Here is an 18,005-nt window from a genome sequence, read left to right on the forward strand (position 1 = left end):
GCTCATAGTTTCCGGCCGGTACCGCGTGGAGGTAGGGATAGGAGTTGCTGGGCAGAGGCTAGTGGATCACAATGGGATCTGAATTGCGCAGCATACCCAGCCTTTACCGTGCCCGTGAATCATCCTGTCCTGCTTGATTCTCTCGTTTGGGGCCAGTGTACAGTGGGAAAAGAATGTGTTAAACGACCCTGTAGATCCCTATCCCATGAGCTTCCGAGTTACAAGCCGTAGTGTACGGTTGGCCAGGTTGGCCAGCCATAGAAGGGCGCCGAAAAGACCTAAGAAGGCTATTGTGTTCTTGGATGTTATCAAGGTTTCACTATTTACAGTAACTAAGATTGATAATGTGTTTTTACGTTCTTCTGATAAATCAGATATCTCTAGATTGTTTGAATATTTACCATGATGTTTCCTGGGAATTTTCTACTATTATATTTTGAGAAACTTGTTTCCAGTAAATGTTTCAAGTTGTATTGTTTTTTTATTTCCCCAAACCAAAACAAATATTTCAGAAATAACTTTATAAATTCCACCGGGATTTTTTTTTTAATTTCCCATTGGGTTTCTTTCAGAAAATCTTAAAAAAAACTTTTGTAGAAGTAGAGAATTGTTAAAAAATATCTTAAAGAATTCTTCCAAAAACTCTTACTGAAACTCTATTGGCGAATCTTAAAAATAAAACAAAATAATCTTCTGTAGATTTCTCTAGAAATTTCTCCTCCGGAGAGGCTTTCAAGGAGTTAACTAGGAATTTATTAAGAAAGAATTCCTACCGATACTCCCCCAAGAATTTTATAAGATAATAATCTTCCATAGTTTCTTTACGAAATTCCTGTAGATATTCTTTCAAATAATCTTTCAGGGATAAATTTGGAAATGTTGTTCAAGGATATAGCATAGCATAGCATAGCATAGCATGGATACTAATCTAATCTAATCTCACACTAACGCAGCCATTACTTGAATGCATCCTGGAAAATGAAGACTTTTCAAGTCTATCATTTTTCTTGTCTAACGGCCAGGCCAACTGCGCAGCATGTACCGCAGAGAAGATTTCAAGGGATAGAAAGATTTCAACATAGTCAATATTTGAAAACATTCTACACCTTGAAATCGAGGGGAAAGATGGAAGCGTGGACCTCCCGTACCAAACGCTTCCAGATAACGATATAGATATTAAAACATGTTCGCATGTATTATTATGGTGATATATACGGTGATTTGCTAAAGAATATTAATTAGTGCGCCAGGAATGGTGGTTCTTCACTGAAAAGAGAATAAAGTATTATGTAATATATACTGAATAAGGCATAAGTGATACGCTCGTTACAGTTACTATTTTTTAAAACATGGTATTATTATACAATGAAATTACCTGAATCCTCCTGAAACAAAAAGGTTCATTAGAAGTTAAAAACAAAACATAAATTTAAACATAACCATTACAAAAATACATCAAATTTCAATCTGGTATGCTACCACTTTAGGCAGTAGAATAGCAAGATTAAAATTTGATGCAATGTGGTAGATCTTACACCGTAACGCACCGTTTTTAGGTGATCTACCCACGTTACGGGAATAGCATAGCATAGCATGGATACTTGCACAAATCTTGGATGGAGTTGCAAAGTTGAATATTTCCATTGACATTGCTGATGTCGCTACTATCTACAATGTCATAGATTCACTCAGCTCCACACACCTGGCCAAGTCCTTGCAAGCATTTATAAATCCCTTCATCAACTTAGAAAGAGCCCAGAACTGAAGCATCTTCCAATAGATGAAAGGATGTTGAAAATAGCGAATTTTCAACTTATATGCAGTAATAAAGTAAATTTACTGAAGTAGAATTATTTATAAATAAATAATATTGGAAAGATCTCACCAATTGTTGTGGGGTTTTGTGTGGTTCAATGCCGATCATCTAATTGTCTTGATTAATGTTCTTCTCTGTAAAGAACAACACGATACTTAGCAAAGAACAACACAATACTGAATACTAAACACCCGCGCATCTATTGTTTTGATTTTCACTCGAGACAATAGCGAACGCGATTGATTATGCTGCCATACTCACCCCTACAGGAGTGATGCATGCACAGCAAAGAACAACACAATACTGAACACTAAACACCCGCGCATCTATTGTTTTGATTTTCACTCGAGACAATAGCGAACGCGATTGATTATGCTGCCATACTCACCCCTTACAGGAGCGATGCATGCACAGCAAAGAACAACACAATACTCTGGAAATTTTGTTCAAGGATATCTGCATAAATACTGCCACTGATTTCTCCAAAAAACATTCTAAAGGAAGATACTGTCATTTTTATACTTCTGTTTCTTAATAATTCTATTTTTCAATACTGCTATTTCATATATTTTTAATTTTATCCTGGAAAACCTGCAATGAATTTCTTTAGAAATCTTTAGAGATTCCAGCAAATATATATTCAAAGGTTTTGGGAAACTCTTCAATAAATTTCTTCATTAACCTTCCAGGACGCGCGCCATCAAGCAACCGAAACTGCACCGCGCTCACACTGTATACGAAGAGCGAGGTTTTTTGGTAGTGTTGTACTTTTTACAACAGCGCGCGCGCTGAAGGGTTAATTCTTCCATGGAGTCCTATTGAAAATCCTGCAGTAATTCCTTTACAAATTCCTCCACGAATTCCTTCAAAATAACCTCTGAAAATTCATTCAAAAATTTTTCCTGAGATATTTTTAGATAGTCTTCTACAAATTTCTTCATTCGACCAAAATTACCCTTCAGGAAATCTTGTCTATATTTCTAAAGAATGATAAAATCTCACACATCAATAATCTTCCATTGATTCCTTCTAAAATTGTTCCATGTTCCCTAGAGATTCCTGCTCTAATTTTTGCTAGAATTGCCTAGGAAATTATAAGAAATTCCTCCAGAAAATCATAAATTGTCCTTTAGAAAAACCGATTGAAAATCTGATAATTTCTTCAAAGGTTTCTTGTGAATGCCTTCCATAGATTCCTTTAAAATTTCCCTCCGAAAATTTTTCATTAAACCCTTTGCAACATTTCTTTTAGAAAATCTATCATAGATTGTTCTGAAGCTTTTTCAGGAATTATTTCAAAAATTCTTTTAAGTACTTTTTCAGAAATTCGCCCAGTAGTTTTCAAGGCATTTTTCACGAACTGTTTCAACAATTCCTATAATTATTACTCCATTAAATCCATTGAAAATTATTGCTGAGGCATTCCCGGATTGGTATTCCTCCGGGTATTTCTGCAGGAATTCCTCCAGAGATTCTTGCATAATTTCGTTCAGTGATTCCAGTAGGAATTCTTCCAAAGATTCCAACAAAAACTCGTATAGAGATTTCTTAAGGAATTCTTTAAAATTGGTAAAACCGTTTTTGGATTCGTGAAAATCCCTGAAACTCAATTTAGTATTTTTGAAAATGAAATCAAGTTGAACGTTAACTTCAGAAAACAAAAAAAAAAAGATATCTTGGAAAATATATGCATTATTTATGTTAGGAATCTGGAATGTAGGGTATGTGTTCCATCATTAATCTCACGCTCCCATATTCATCCTATTCGAAAACAAGCGATTACGGCACCGATTGATTCCGTTCGTTTTGTTTTCATAGGTGCTCACTTCTAACAAAAAATACAAAAATAAGAAACAAAACAAACAGCGCTTCAATCCTTTGTTTTTCGTAGGATGAAAATGGGAGTCACATGCTTAAGAAGGGAACCAATACCCTACATGTAATGTATCTGAAATAATAACTGTGCTGGTCTTGGTTAGATTCTTGAAATGCAAAATGTGTTCGTAGGTATGTATACTTTGGGAAATTGGAAAATTTTTGGGCGAATCTCATTAAAGTTTCTAATAGTAGTTTACGCAACAAGGTGCAGAATGACGATTTTTACAGCACGAGTCGTACATTTATCCAACGAGGCTTGCCGAGTTGGATAATTACGACGAGTGCTGTAAAAATCGAGTTCTGCACCGAGTTGCGTACAACGTTTTTTGCAAGTTCATAAATTACTGCTTGAACAAAATTTTTCATCAAACTGCATACTGATGCTTATAGCCATGTTTAAGAAAATCTGATCATAGCAGGTTATACAGTGCAGTTGTCACAATTTTTGAAAACTGCATCCAGAAAGCATCAAGAAGGTGATCAAAACTGAAAAGAGTGCTGTAATGATTCATTACGCAACGCAAATCAGTGCTGTAATGAACCATTACAGCACTGTTTATTTGGTGTGGGAAAGTAGGCCTTTTCCTGTCAGATTTGCGTGAGGTAAAATGGCCTATTACGATGAGAAGTTGCAAAAAGAAATATACGAATGACAAACACTCTAAGGAAAATTAAAGAAAATCGGGAAAATTTGTTTCTTCAAAACACCAAAATGCAACTTTTCAAGAAACTTAAAAAAAAAACATTTATAACTACATACTTTTGCAAGTTAACAATTATTGTGGGGCGCCAATCTGGATGCTTTTTCTCGCGTTTGCTTAAGATAGTACGAAAAAGAAAACGATGCCTACGCTAATGTTTTGACCAGTCTAAGGGAAATCTTTATTTTTTTTAAATAACCAAAAATCCTATGAAAACTACCAATGTGTCAATTGAAAGGTTTCGATCTATACTTCATAGGAAAAATGCAGAAATCAAGGTAATACTTGATATTTGTATTAAAAGTGACACTGGCCAAAATAGAAACATTGTCGCAATGTTGGCCATATTTTTAACTCTGGCTTCTATTTTGGTCAGTCACGTGTATTTCTTATGGGAGTGGCCAAATTAGAAGCACCCTGGCCAAAATAGATATATGTGAACTGTTTTTAAAAGGAAAAATACTTCCAGTTTTTAATCAAAATGTATCGTTTTCGTAGTTGTAAATTATGGCCAAAACTGAAGCTTATACCCTACGCATTGTTCCACATTCAATTTAATCTGGATTCTGTTTCGGATATTGAAATAAAAAATACTCTTACTGGTAGTATTTTCATTTTATTTGGTAAATTCCCGTGTTTTAAGTTTAGCATGAAGCATCATCATATTGATATTAGTGTTGTTATTAGCTGACATGCTGGTCTGCCTCTAGTATGGATTACAGGCTTCCTAGTACAGTTGAGGACTGCTAGAGCGCTACAAATGGGACTTTGGAAATGTTAGTTTATGGAAAATTTCTACATCAGCAATAGCGTTACGTTGCAAGCTAGTTTGCTTTTTTTTAGTTTAAGCATGCATTAAAGATGATATATTTAGTTTTAGCCATTACGAACAGTTCTAAGATGTTCCAACAAAATGGGTTTTTATTGATCTTCTGTTAATTAGATATTGATTTAGGTAACTGAGTTGAGCCATATGGAAAAAAATGGTTGGTATGTACAGTTACAAATACGGTATCTGTTTTTAGTTTTTGTTAGTTTGCTTCTGATATTTGGTTGCAGGTGTTTTCTAGACAAATCCGCATACAAAAATAAGCATTGAAATACTTACGTAGAAGTAGAATTTGTCATCCGAAATCAAGTAGATAGTCTAAATGCGCTCAGCAGCTAGTGTAGAAAAACATTGGATCAAAAGTTGCTCTATACTGGCGGGCTCGATTTAGGTTCAAAAGATTTGCTGTATATTACCTGGTTTTGTTTTGTGTGGAATGCTATCTATTTTGATTGATTTTGTTTACTTTGGTAAAATTTATAAATATAAAAATATTTGAATGTTTTGGACTCATTGCATATGTGTGATTTTGAAAAGCTTTGTTTGTCATTGCGCATATCAGATTAATCCGAATTGTATAGAGAAGTACAGCTAAAACGCCAGCGTTAGGAGTTTTAATAATCGTAGCAAATGAAACGACAGGTTTCCGAATTCGTTAAGGACAGACTTGTTAGAATCCCAGAATGGTTGCCACAATGGCCGACTTTGGCACCTACTCACGATTTCGAGGGCACAAATCTCTTAGTAAACAAAACCAGCGCACCTGAGCTTCTCATTTTAAGTTTATTACAAGTGAGCAAAAAACAGAATAATAAAATGCACTGTTGTTTGAAGTTCGCTTCTTAAGATATGTGCGTCTGAAGTTCTGATGAACTGTTGAATCGGGATTTCAAGACGTTTGTCCTTAAAGTTCCTCAATATGAAAAAATCTCAAAAATGTACATGCCAGTGCTGCTGAATGCTGCTTTTACATAAGATGTTCAAGGTCATTCAAACTGTCATGGAACTCAATCGTTGACATCTGTAACAGTACTTTTACTGTAATTTTTGCAATTTAAAAATCATTGCATAAACTGCCACGATTCATGGATGGCTAAGAATTGCAATAACCTCTACGAAACGTTTTTTTATGATATTCAAAGTCAGTCAAACTACTCTGAATTTCGAAGTTCCGAGTCTCCGCTAGTAATGGTAGCCCTTTTGCAATACGTAATTCTGCCAACCATATTAACTGAACTTCACTGAAAATTAATAGGCATTGTTATACATTGTTGGTATTCTGGGTCGCTCAATCAATCAAGAATACCTTGAACATATATCGACCTTCCATGTGTTTTTACAAATTGATGATGTTGATCCTATATTCTGACCTCCAGAATGATTGGGATGGTCGAGAAGATCTTATCCTTCCGACTGCGGTGAAGTTGGGACTTCACCGGTAGCAGTACGCAGATGCTGTGTACAACGGGCGAGCCTTTTTTAACATGTTGCACAAAATACAACTGCACGACTACCAAAGGTGTTTTTGAACATGATAAAATGTAATTCACAATGTTGTTAGTGAAGAAAAAATAGTATTGAAACTGTAGACATTATGTTCTGAACTCAATAGTAGTTTGGATGACCTATCATATCAAATAAAAAAAGTTGTCTCAAGTCCAAACATAGGGTGGGGCGGGGCAAGATGGGTCGCGGGGCAAGATGGGTCAGTGCCATTTTCGGGCGCATTACTCATGTTTTGATAATGTTAATAATTTTGTTAGATGACCAGCATGAATATACAAAAGTTTGGGGCATTGATTGAAAAGCTATTCATTCTCATTGGAAATTAAAAATAAAATGGTTTTAAGCCATTTTTCTTATGCGATACATTCCATATATTCTCCATATAAACGGCCGCGGGGCAAGATGGGTCACCTACATTTTTGAACGTATTTTTGGAGCATTCAAAAGTTATTTATTTTTTATTACAAGACTATCTCATAAATGACTTTAATCAAGGGGAATGAACGCTCAAAATTATAACATAAAATTATGATAATTTTTTAGTTAAAACATCGATTTTCAAGTCGCCTTAGGATCACTCAAATCGTAAAGTTTTTTATATTCCAAATAAATTTATAAAATGTTTACTAGTAGCTCTTGTTTACTCAGTATGGATATGGAGCATATATTAATGCGGAACAAATCTTATATTTTGACGTTTTTCGTTGAGAAAATGTGATATACTTAAAAGGTGACCCATCTTGCCCCGCACTTTTTTCACGGCGCAAAATCGATCACTTTTTAAAACTACTTGTTTAACATCATATTTTGTATTTATTAAACATTTTATCGTCTTTTAGCATAGCTAACTAGTGTATTAAAGAGTAGCGGACGAATACAAACCAATACGATTTGTATTTACAAAGTTATGGTGATCCATCCTTAGGTGACCCATCTTGCCCCGCCCCACCCTACTGAATCTTGCATATATTCATTTTGAAAATATCATACGAGCTCATCAATTTTCGGTTTATTTTGATATTCTGTAATTCCATTCCATTGCGAACGTAAAAAAATCAGTTGGCACAAGTACCTCCTTTGGTAAGAACTAATATTTATAGAATTCGGAAACCTATTGTACCAAACCCTTTCGGTACTTATTGATCCATAAAACCCAAGACTAAGTTAGAGTTAAGCGAAAAAAAAACATTCATTTGCTACGGAAGGGGAATTTCTTGACTAATCAGAGCGTGGACAAATGCTTGCATTTTTATTATTTTGTTCGTAATTGTATTTTTGATTATCTACAATAATGCCGGATTAGTAATACAATTTCCGTTTGTTTGTTTTGCGTACTGCGTCTAGCTTTTTATCTTTTTCTTTCGAAAAAACATACGAATGAATGTTATGCTCAGAGGATAGTAAACGGCGTAAAATTACTGTTCCTTGCCTAAAATAGTACAATACCGTATGTCTTTCACTAGATATAGCCTAGCACAATAGTAGGTAGAACTTTATTCCTGGTTTCAAAACCTGCTGGTAGTATGTCCAGCCACCTTCTAGCCCAACTTGTTGGCCATAATCTTCTGGTTATTGGAGGCAAGCAGGTTTTCCTGCACGATAGTACACGATACTGGTTCGGGTAGCTTTATCGCGCCGGAGCTACTGCTGGACGACATTAGGGACACACTGTTGCTAGAACTGGAACTGACCACGGTGTTGCTGCTCGGAACGGGTACGCAACCACCGCTGGCAGTTGTGCTAGTATTCGAGTAGAGCTCGGTTGGATCTTCGACAATTTTGAGCGGTTCATTGAGCAGCTCATCGCCAACCGGCTGCGGGAACGGATTCTGGGACTTCAGCTTGTGGGACGCCAAGGCCGCTGAGGGGGGTTTCGCCGCGATCAGAGGTTTCTTAGGCTTACTATCGTTGACAACGCAATCATTGTCGTAGATTCCACTCTGTTGGTTGGTGTACAGTTGAGCCTGACTGGTCTCGTAGGAATGCGTCAGTGAACTTGGGGGTGAACTATGTGAATGGAAGATTTGCTTTGGCTGGAGGTTCTGGTAGCATTCGGTGACCACAGTAGCGGACTGTTGTAGATCGAAGGAAAACTGTTGCTGTTGTTGCTGGAAGGAGGTTGCTGGCGGTGCACCACTGGACGGAACTGTACTGCTGTTGCTAGTGATACTACTGCTGCTGTTGATCGATGAGGTAGCCGTCAAGGCCACCGACGAGGACGCAGACGATGTTAAGGAAGATGCCATTGCCGGCGGTTGCTTCTGGATGGGACTGGTCGGCAGACTCGGCTGTTTTGGGAATACTAGGTTTGGGAAGCGGACTCGGATCGAATCGACGACGTCTAGGAGGTTTTTGGCATCCATGGCGAGCACGTGCGCTGCTGATAGCATACTCCTGAGAAGAAAAAAAAAAGATTATTTAAGTATGTTAGTTTAATTGAATACTGCTTTTGAAAAGTAGGGTTTTATGCACATGTACAATTGCAGATATTGGAGGAATTCTGATGAAAGGTTTGGTAGAATCGGTGGAAATATTTTTGGTGGGATTTCTAAATCAGAGTTTTAAAAATCTCCATTTGGGTTTTCAAGAAACTTTTGAAAAATCCTGCAGGAGTTCCTCGAGAATTCCTCCAGGAATTCCACGGGATTTTCTCCGTGAGTTCCCGAGTATTCTTCGGATTCCAAAGATCTCTCCAGGAGTTCATGCAAACCATATATCTCATTTTCGGAATAGTTTGGATGATCCGGGAAGCTTTTAAGATGATGATAATGATAATGATTGTGTACTCACCATCAGCGCAAGGATTACCTATGGCTGCAGTCATACCGGAAGGGAATGAACTACCTGATGGTTTGTTGTAGCAGGGTAAGCTAAATTTACTGGAGACCTTCGGAAGACAACACGATGGTTGTTATCTTTGGGGGTTTTCGGCCTTGCAGTCTCCGGTGCAGTCAAAACGATATATATTTTCGATGCCCGACGTTTCGATGGACTATGCCATCTTTCTCAAGGGTTCTATTTGAACAAATTGGACGTAGTACATATTAAAGACAAACAGAAAAACTACAAAGGTGAACAAAACTTACACTGGAGACTGCAAGGCCGAAAACCCCCAAGTACAAAATTACCAGTCGATAGCATCCACAAGATGGTTGTTATCTCGTGACAAAGTCTGGCCACCCCACGAACATTTGTCCAGATACCAGTTCATTTAGTGATCAGGGAAGCTTCTAAGATGTATATTTCACGTGAATCAACTGATCTTCTATGACTACCAAAACGCATTATATGTAGTGAGTTTAACGTGTAGCCGATGCTTTGAGACGAGTGTAGATTTGGAGGCCTTAACCATATAATATAAAAAATGATGCTGCAGATATCGCTGATGTACTGGAAATTTGTCTCCCACGACTTGTATTATATGTTTGAATCAAATTAGATAAATGCTGATATTAGTGCACTTTATTGGTAATTGCAAATGGAAACCATATAATTTAGCTTCAGAATGATTTGGATGATCTAGAAACGCTTTAAGCCATATGGTATATGGTCGAACTTATCATCTATGTCTACTGAAACACACTGCACCAAGTTTTGAACGTGTAGGGTGCTTTGTTATGAGTGTAGATCTGAAGGCCTTAACCACATAACACTGAAAGGTGACCTCAGATATCTCTGATGCTTTGGAAACTTCTCTCCCATGGCATGCACTATGCGTATGAATCAAATGGGCAAACTCTGATGTTTGTGCTTTTATGTTGATACACCATTTCAAATTCAAATCAAATTTCTCAGCTTCAGAATAGTTCGGATGTTCCAGGATGCCTCTATGATGTGTACAGTCTTGCGAATAATCGCGACCATCGCGAGACAATCACTTGAACCGCTTTCTGGAGTCACCCTTCCCAAGGTGATACGAACCAGCTAGCATGTCACGCCTGGAATGACAAACATGTTGTGGTTACCACCCTTCGCAGCTTTGCAGCGATAGCAGTTGCTGAGTATGCTTCAGGCGGGTTGCGAGAGAATCAATCTCTCTGAGCAACGATGCATAAGGCAGCATCCATTTATTACGTAACGCTGAAATCGACATTTTTCGACCCCCCCCCCTCCCCCCTACGTTTTGTATGAAAATCCTAAAATTTTTGTATGGGCCGTAACGCTCGGCTGAACTCCCCCCTCCCCCTAGAGCGTTACGTAATTTGTGGACGGCGCCTAACGGGCGAAGTGAAAGCGTTTGCCGTAGCCAGGGCGAACTGCGTGGTGCGCTCAATGTGTGCGTTTAAACTGAGCTATGCAAATCGGATAGGATTTATGACGTAGTACCGTGCTTGTGATAATACACATGCATAGTTTTACATGCTGTTGCGCGTGCATCTGCTTGAGGCGACGGAGAGAGTCATGACACTCACATGAGCCGTATCCAAGTCAGGATGATTGTAGCAAAACAAGGGTGACCGGGTGACTTTGATGGGAATCTGTCTTTTCTGGTGTTAGCGACTGTAGAGAGAGCGAATCAGAAACCGCAGAGACAGGGTGATACAAGTTTGGTGTTTATCAGCTTTTTTGTGACTTGTACGCTGATGCTTCGCGACACTGGATGTGTATGCAAGTATCATATGATTCAACTAATTTTCTATGACTACCAAAAAGCACTATAGGGTATCGCGCCACTTGGGCGGTGGTTCTATATTCGTCTGTTTGCCACTATAACTCAGTCAATTTAGAACCAATTGACTTGAAATGTTGTACACGGGTAGATACTATGCCTATCTCACCACATTCCAAAAGTTGTGTCAATTGGTTCAAATTTGACTGAGTTATAGTGGAAAACAGACGAATATAGAACCACCGCCCAAGTGGCGCGATTCCCTACCAAGTTTTATGCACCCGATGCGTTATTACGGGTGTAGATATAAAGGCCTTAACTCTAGAATGATTTGGATGGCCCAAGGTATCGCCATTGATGTGCAGTTAGTCTTTCATACTCTGATTTACATGTATGGATCTAATGAAATCAGTTCTGACATTCATACATTAGTTTGATATAGTATTACAAGTAAAGGCCTTACAATCAGATCTCCAGAGCTATTATAAGTTGCCTAGAACATCACCAGGTCATGACTACCATCATTTCATGTTTCAAAATGTATATTTGAATGTAATTCAGCAAGTTCAAGTGATTTAAAAATTTAACACAACTATTTGTATTCAGTAGACAAAGTTCAAAACTTCTGGACATTTTGGATAACCTGGAGATCTATGTTACAACTGTAAAACGACATAAGACATTTCTATCTAACAGCCCCAACCCAAACAAAGAATATTGTGCAATTTCCATTGAAATATATCACATGTACCGTGGGGTGCCCTAATTTCGCGCGGCTCCAAATTTCGCTCACTGATAACATTTGATTTAGAGATCATAATCATAAAACTAATTGTTTAATTGTCCAAACTTCACTTCAGCTATACTACCATCATGGTACCAGATTCCGCTCATCTAAGGCCAGTTTTGCAGAAAAACATCATCTGTTAAATGACTGGTAAGCCAATTTGTAATGTTTTTGCATTTTAAGTTAGTTTAATCTAAGTACAATCAGATACAAAACAAGACTTATGTAGAACTTTTCATAAAAGTATGATTTTATTACAATTTGTGTTAGACCAAAGTGGTCCTAATTCCGCTCACGGACAAATGTATGCCATCTTTTAAATAGACTTTTGCGGAAAAGTGAATTATTTTTGCAACTCTTATGTTTTTACAATTATTGTTTCCTGTTCAGCGGGAGTGTATAATAGTGATTGAATATACTGTGTACTAAAACCGGCAGTTTTTACAATTTTCACGTATTTTTTTGCGTGAGCGGTTATTGGAACACATAAAATTTCCTACAGCTTTTTTGGGTCCAAAAGCCGCTCAAACAATTCTACTGTTTTGTTTTTAAAATTTATGTTATTTGGTAAATATTGCATAAAATGGCTTTACTCTCATTTAATTTATATTGGCCAAGAATATCAGCGACGAAAAGGGGGTATTTTTGGGTGAAAACTTGATTTTTGCAACAGTGAGTGGCTATTGGGTCATGAGCGGGTACTGGTACACTGACGGTATATAAAGTGAAATTTGGACAATTCAACAATTAGTTCTATGATTATGATCTCTAAATATCATCAGTGAGCGAAATTTGGACCCGCGTGAAATTGGGGCACCTCACGGTACATAGAAATAAAACGCGGAATCGAATGAAGAACAAGTGGTGTACACACTACATTTCCAGCTATATCTCCAAAATGTTCTAGCATAACATAATCTCCATATATGCATATGATAGCACAACTTATCCCCTTGATAAAAACATTTTGGTTTTGAAAATCCACCCACTGGGTCAAAAGCTATAAGTAACACTATACAAAAAAGTTGTCCACATCTTTAAAGGGTTAATTTGACCGTCTCAGTCACGAAAATAAGTATTTCATTAAATCTCAGGCGCAAAGGTGTCTCTGAGAAAGTCATCGGCCTGATTGAAGCACAGTACGAGGCATTTTGGTACAGAGCACTGCTCAACGGTAATCCATAACCACCTAAATGACTTCGAACTGGCTGATGACGTTGCTCTATCAGCTTAACTGCGTTCTGATATGCAGCGTATGCTCGATGATCTTGCCGATCGCTTCTCGGCGGCAGGACTGACTATAAAAATCAACAAGACCAATTCATTGAATGTAAACACGATCAACGTTGAAAGCTTCCAATATTTTGGTAGCCAAATGGCGGCCGATGATGGTACAAAGGCCAATATAGGTGCACGGATCAAGAAGGCGAGGGCTGCTGTTTACGCCAAACGTGAACGGTCATTCACTATTTTGACCAATTTTCCTTTCATCATACACACATTTCATGCCGTAGTAAAGTTGGCTGAAATCTGCACTACAGATAACAACAATCATCCCAAACGATCTCTTCTGTTCCCCATTCAACTGTGCTTATATCTATACGGCTGATCGTAGCGGTCTAAACGTATCATCGACACAATAGAAAACGTTTTGGATTCCGAGCAGTTGCACAAGTGGACCCTCTCGTATTAATCTTCTGCTGTCTGCACCCCGGACATGAGTACGGCCAGTGTTATCCGGCGTCAACAGCTGCCTTATCCCGACAAAAATTAAAATTTTCAACCCGAACGTGAAATTTGTGCTGCTGTACGCCAGTGAAACTTGGTGTGTATCACTGGATAACACTAAACGGCTGCAGGTATACATCAACAAATGCTTGCGGTATATATTTCGTGCATGGTTGCCTCACAAGTGGGATCTCCAACGTGTTGCTCTATCGTCGATATCATCAAAAGCCGATAAGAACAGAAATTTGGGATCGAAAGTTCAGGTGGGTCGACTACACTCTACGCAGGGGCGACTACGCAATTTGCAAGCACGCCAGAGACTCATGGCAGCCTATAATATCAGTCAAAGTATGTTATATTCAAGCATTACAAAGTAAAAACTTTCGCATTATTTCCAACCACACCTTGATATAAACCAATGATTTAACTTACTTTCTATATTCAGCATCCAGCGTGGTTTCGCTGTATTGTTGCGCTAACCGCATAGCCGCCACCAACTCGAACATATCTTTGGATAATACTTTGTGTGCCATCTCCACTTCCCTGTAAATGAAGAATAGATAACAATAGCAGCTTTTCTAACAAAAATTCAGAATTCCAAACGTACTTATGACACTGCGCCGGAAACGAAACCGAGATCTGATCGACGGCTCCGAGCAACTTGCGCAGCTCGATACCAACATTCCGAACCAGATCCAGATAGTCGAACGCCTGCGATTTGTCCACCCCTTGGCTCAAAGCCATGATCGATTTGACCACACTGGTCGTTGCAATGTACACGATATCCCCACTTCGGTCCAATGGCATCGTTCGTGTGGGTTCTACCTTTTTGATCACAAACTTCTCATCGCCGGACAGCGGCGTGGTACAGCGCTCCATCGACGAACTCTTCGACTTGATCATACCGGATGTGGATCCCGGGGTGTGCGGTCTGCGAAGGAGAATGATGATTAGTTGGGTTCGTTTGGGCTTTGAGATCGAAAGTTACCTTGAATCCGACGTATTCGGCGTCGTTGGGTAATGATCACCCAGGCTTTGCGGGCCGGACATGGTGTTCTGAGGCGAGAAGTGTGGACTCTGTTGCGAATGGTAACTGCCGGACAATGAACCACTGCCGTTGTTCAATTCCTGCTGTTGTTGCTGCTGCTGCTGCTGTTGTTGATCGAACGATGCGCCGCCAGCGGCGGATGTGATCAAGCTAAGCCGTTTCTTGAGATTGTTCTCCTCCTGCTGTAGCCACTTGGAGTCGACTTCGCTCTCTTGCTGTTGCTTCCGCAACTTGGCTTCGAGAATTTGCTGCGTTTCTTGAATCTGAAGATGCGATGTGGTTTTGGAAAGGAATTGGTTAGAAAACTTATTCGTTAAGTTATAAAACTACCACTGTTGACTCAAATTTATGATGATTCAACTACTGGTAGTTGTTAAGTATTTCAAATTGATCAACTTAAACCAAACTAGGCAAGCAAAATGATACTGATAAACTCATAAAATACAACATGCAATCTGTAAAGTGAAACAACCTGGTAACAAAACGAAGACTCATCAACAGCAACGGAACTGAAACCAAAAAATCAATCAATAGGAGGCAATCAGTGAAGTACTAGATTGAAAGTAGTGAGCTGGATTTTTGTATGGTGAGATGATCGATTCTCCATTTCTGCAATGAAATGGTGCAAACAGCGTGGGTTATATGATTTCTTGTCTAATTTGATGCTGATTGAGCAAAAGTTTGGATAACTGTGTTGTTGTATTATTTATTTCTTGCAACTTCAACAACACAGTTACCCAAGCTTTTGCTCAAACAGCATCAAATTAGACAAGAAATCATATAACCCACACTGTTTGCACCATTTCATTGCAGAAATGGAGAATCGATCATCTCACCATACAAAAATCCAGCTCACTACTTTCAATCTAGTACTTCACTGATTGCCTCCTATTATACTGAAAAAATACGGATAACATTTTCTACTGAAAATTAAAACGACGAAATCAAGTTCTTGATTAACTCAAATCACACCGAGTACTGAAGAACTAGGTGGCAAACCTGTTGTGAAACGTTGCCTGCAGATGGAACATTTGAAGCCAACTGCTGTACGGGAACGGCAGCTATCTGCTGTGGCATTGTAGCCATCATGGGCATCTGTTGGGCAACTACTCCCTGAGCGATTCCAATCTTCATGATTACCGGCGCCGCTTGATGTGGAAGCTGTACTTGTTGCGAGGATGCTATGCCCATCATGGGAACGCCCGCCATCTGTCCTTGGCTGACCGCGACATAAGGTGGCGGAGGTTGCTGCTGCTGCTGCTGGAATATTTGCTGTTGTTGCCACATGGTGCGTTGTGGAGTATTCTGTTGTTGGGCTTGCTGTTGCTGTTGCTGCTGCTGGTTAAATTTGGAGCTTTGTGCCGAACTGTACGGTGGAGGAAGAGAAAAGTTTGCGGCTGGTTGACCTCCGGGTGACATCAGTGTACTAGGTGGAAGGATTCCCTTTTCAACGCTTTTCTTCAGAGCGATCGAAGCACATGACTTCACGTTGACGCCACCAAAGTCGTAGATCTCTTCCTGGAAAGGTTCCTGTTCTCGTGGAGCCGCCGACACAGGGCTTCGGTAGTTCTGGTAGGACATGTTCCTCTCCAGGCTGCCTCCACGGCTGCCAGCGTTCATCATCATGTGCTGATTACGTTCCAGACTACCACCTTTGTAAGACGGCTTGTTGGTCATCATATCGCTCACGATGGCAGCCGATTGGTTTCTTTCCAAGCTACCTCCCTTCAAATTACTCATGAATATCGCTTGATTCTGGTTCCTTTCCAGACTTCCCATGCGATTTATATATCCTTGATTGATTTGACCTCCACGTTCCAAACTAGCTGACCTAACGCCATGATTCACCGGGTACGAATCCATCTGGTTTCCACCACTGTACTGTCTCGTCAACGAATTAGATCTCATGGCTTTCGCAGCGCCGTACTCCAAGCTCATCTGGCGAGTCCGCTCCAAGGAGTTAATACGGGCTGCATAGGTAGACACAAGATTCTGTCCAGCATTACGCTCCAGGCTTCGAGACTTGCTGGACTGTTGTTGTTCCTCTTGAGGTGATTTGATCATGGCCGGTGCCATGAACTGACCGGCGTATTGGATGTAGTTGGACATTTGCTGCTGCGGTTGCTGATGCTGCATTGCAATCTGTTGTTGCTGTTGAGCTTGGAACATTTGCTGCTGATAAGGAACCTGAACGTCGATGCGGATTAGTATAAATGTGGATTTAGTAGGTTTTGGCTAACGGCATTCTCTACGGCAGGAAGATACCTAGATTCAATCAATGAATATGTGGAATGGCTTTCATAATTTTAGCCACGCTTTTTTTGAACCTGCATCTGGAACTGGAGCATTACTCCAATTATCATTTCTACAATAGCTTGAGCTTCAGCTTGATTGACTACCCTTAGCTTATCACCAGAGTAGCTATACTCACAAGGAACTAATGAGATAATGCTTTTTGAACCGCCATTTTACGCTTATCAAATCGATTGTGATGACTCATTACTGTGACGATGATGAGATACTATTGAAATCGACTTCGATTTGATTTCAATTAAATTTCGATTGGATTTTGATTTGATTTAAATTAGATTTCGATTTGATTTCAATTTGATTTCGATTCGATTTTGATTCGATTTCAAATCGTTTTCGATTCGATTTCGGTTCGATTTCGATTCGATTTCGATTCGATTTCGATTTCAATTCGATTTCGATTCGATTTCGATTCGATTTCGATTCGATTTCGATTCGATTTCGATTCGATTTCGATTCGATTTCGATTCGATTTCGATTCAATTTCGACTCGATTTCGATTCGATTTCGATTTGATTTCGATTCGATTTCGATTCGATTTCGATTCGATTTCGATTCGATTTCGATTCGATTTCGATTCGATTTCGATTCGATTTCGATTCGATTTCGATTCGATTTCGATTCGATTTCGATTCGATTTCGATTCGATTTCGATTCGATTTCGATTCGATTTCGATACGATTTCGATTCGATTTCGATTCGATTTTGATTCGATTTCGATTCGATTTTGATTCGATTTCGATTCGATTTCGATTCGATTTCGATTCGATTTCGATTCGATTTCGATTCGATT

General features: G+C 39.1%; 1 protein-coding gene across 8 annotated transcripts in view; it reads right to left on the reverse strand.

Moving 5' to 3' along the window:
• Window positions 1-4,991: 4,991 nt before the first annotated feature.
• LOC109401644 (focal adhesion kinase 1) overlaps window positions 4,992-18,005 on the reverse strand; it is a 371,816-nt gene continuing 358,802 nt past the window's right edge. For 7 of the 8 annotated variants that reach the window (XM_029857470.2, XM_029857466.2, XM_029857467.2 and 4 more), the window contains 4 exons: window positions 14,843-15,165; window positions 14,462-14,785; window positions 14,287-14,397; window positions 4,992-9,124 (listed from right to left, as the gene is read on the reverse strand). In XM_029857470.2, coding sequence (XP_029713330.2) covers window positions 8,269-9,124; window positions 14,287-14,397; window positions 14,462-14,785; window positions 14,843-15,165 — 1,614 coding nt within the window. In that variant the 3' untranslated portion in view covers window positions 4,992-8,268. The remainder of the gene's footprint in view (window positions 9,125-14,286; window positions 14,398-14,461; window positions 14,786-14,842; window positions 15,166-18,005) is intronic. The other variant, XR_009999500.1, reaches the window with a different exon arrangement.

This window comes from Aedes albopictus, chromosome 3 (genome assembly GCF_035046485.1).
Source record: "Aedes albopictus strain Foshan chromosome 3, AalbF5, whole genome shotgun sequence".
In the NCBI taxonomy this organism is placed as follows: Eukaryota; Metazoa; Arthropoda; class Insecta; order Diptera; family Culicidae; genus Aedes; species Aedes albopictus.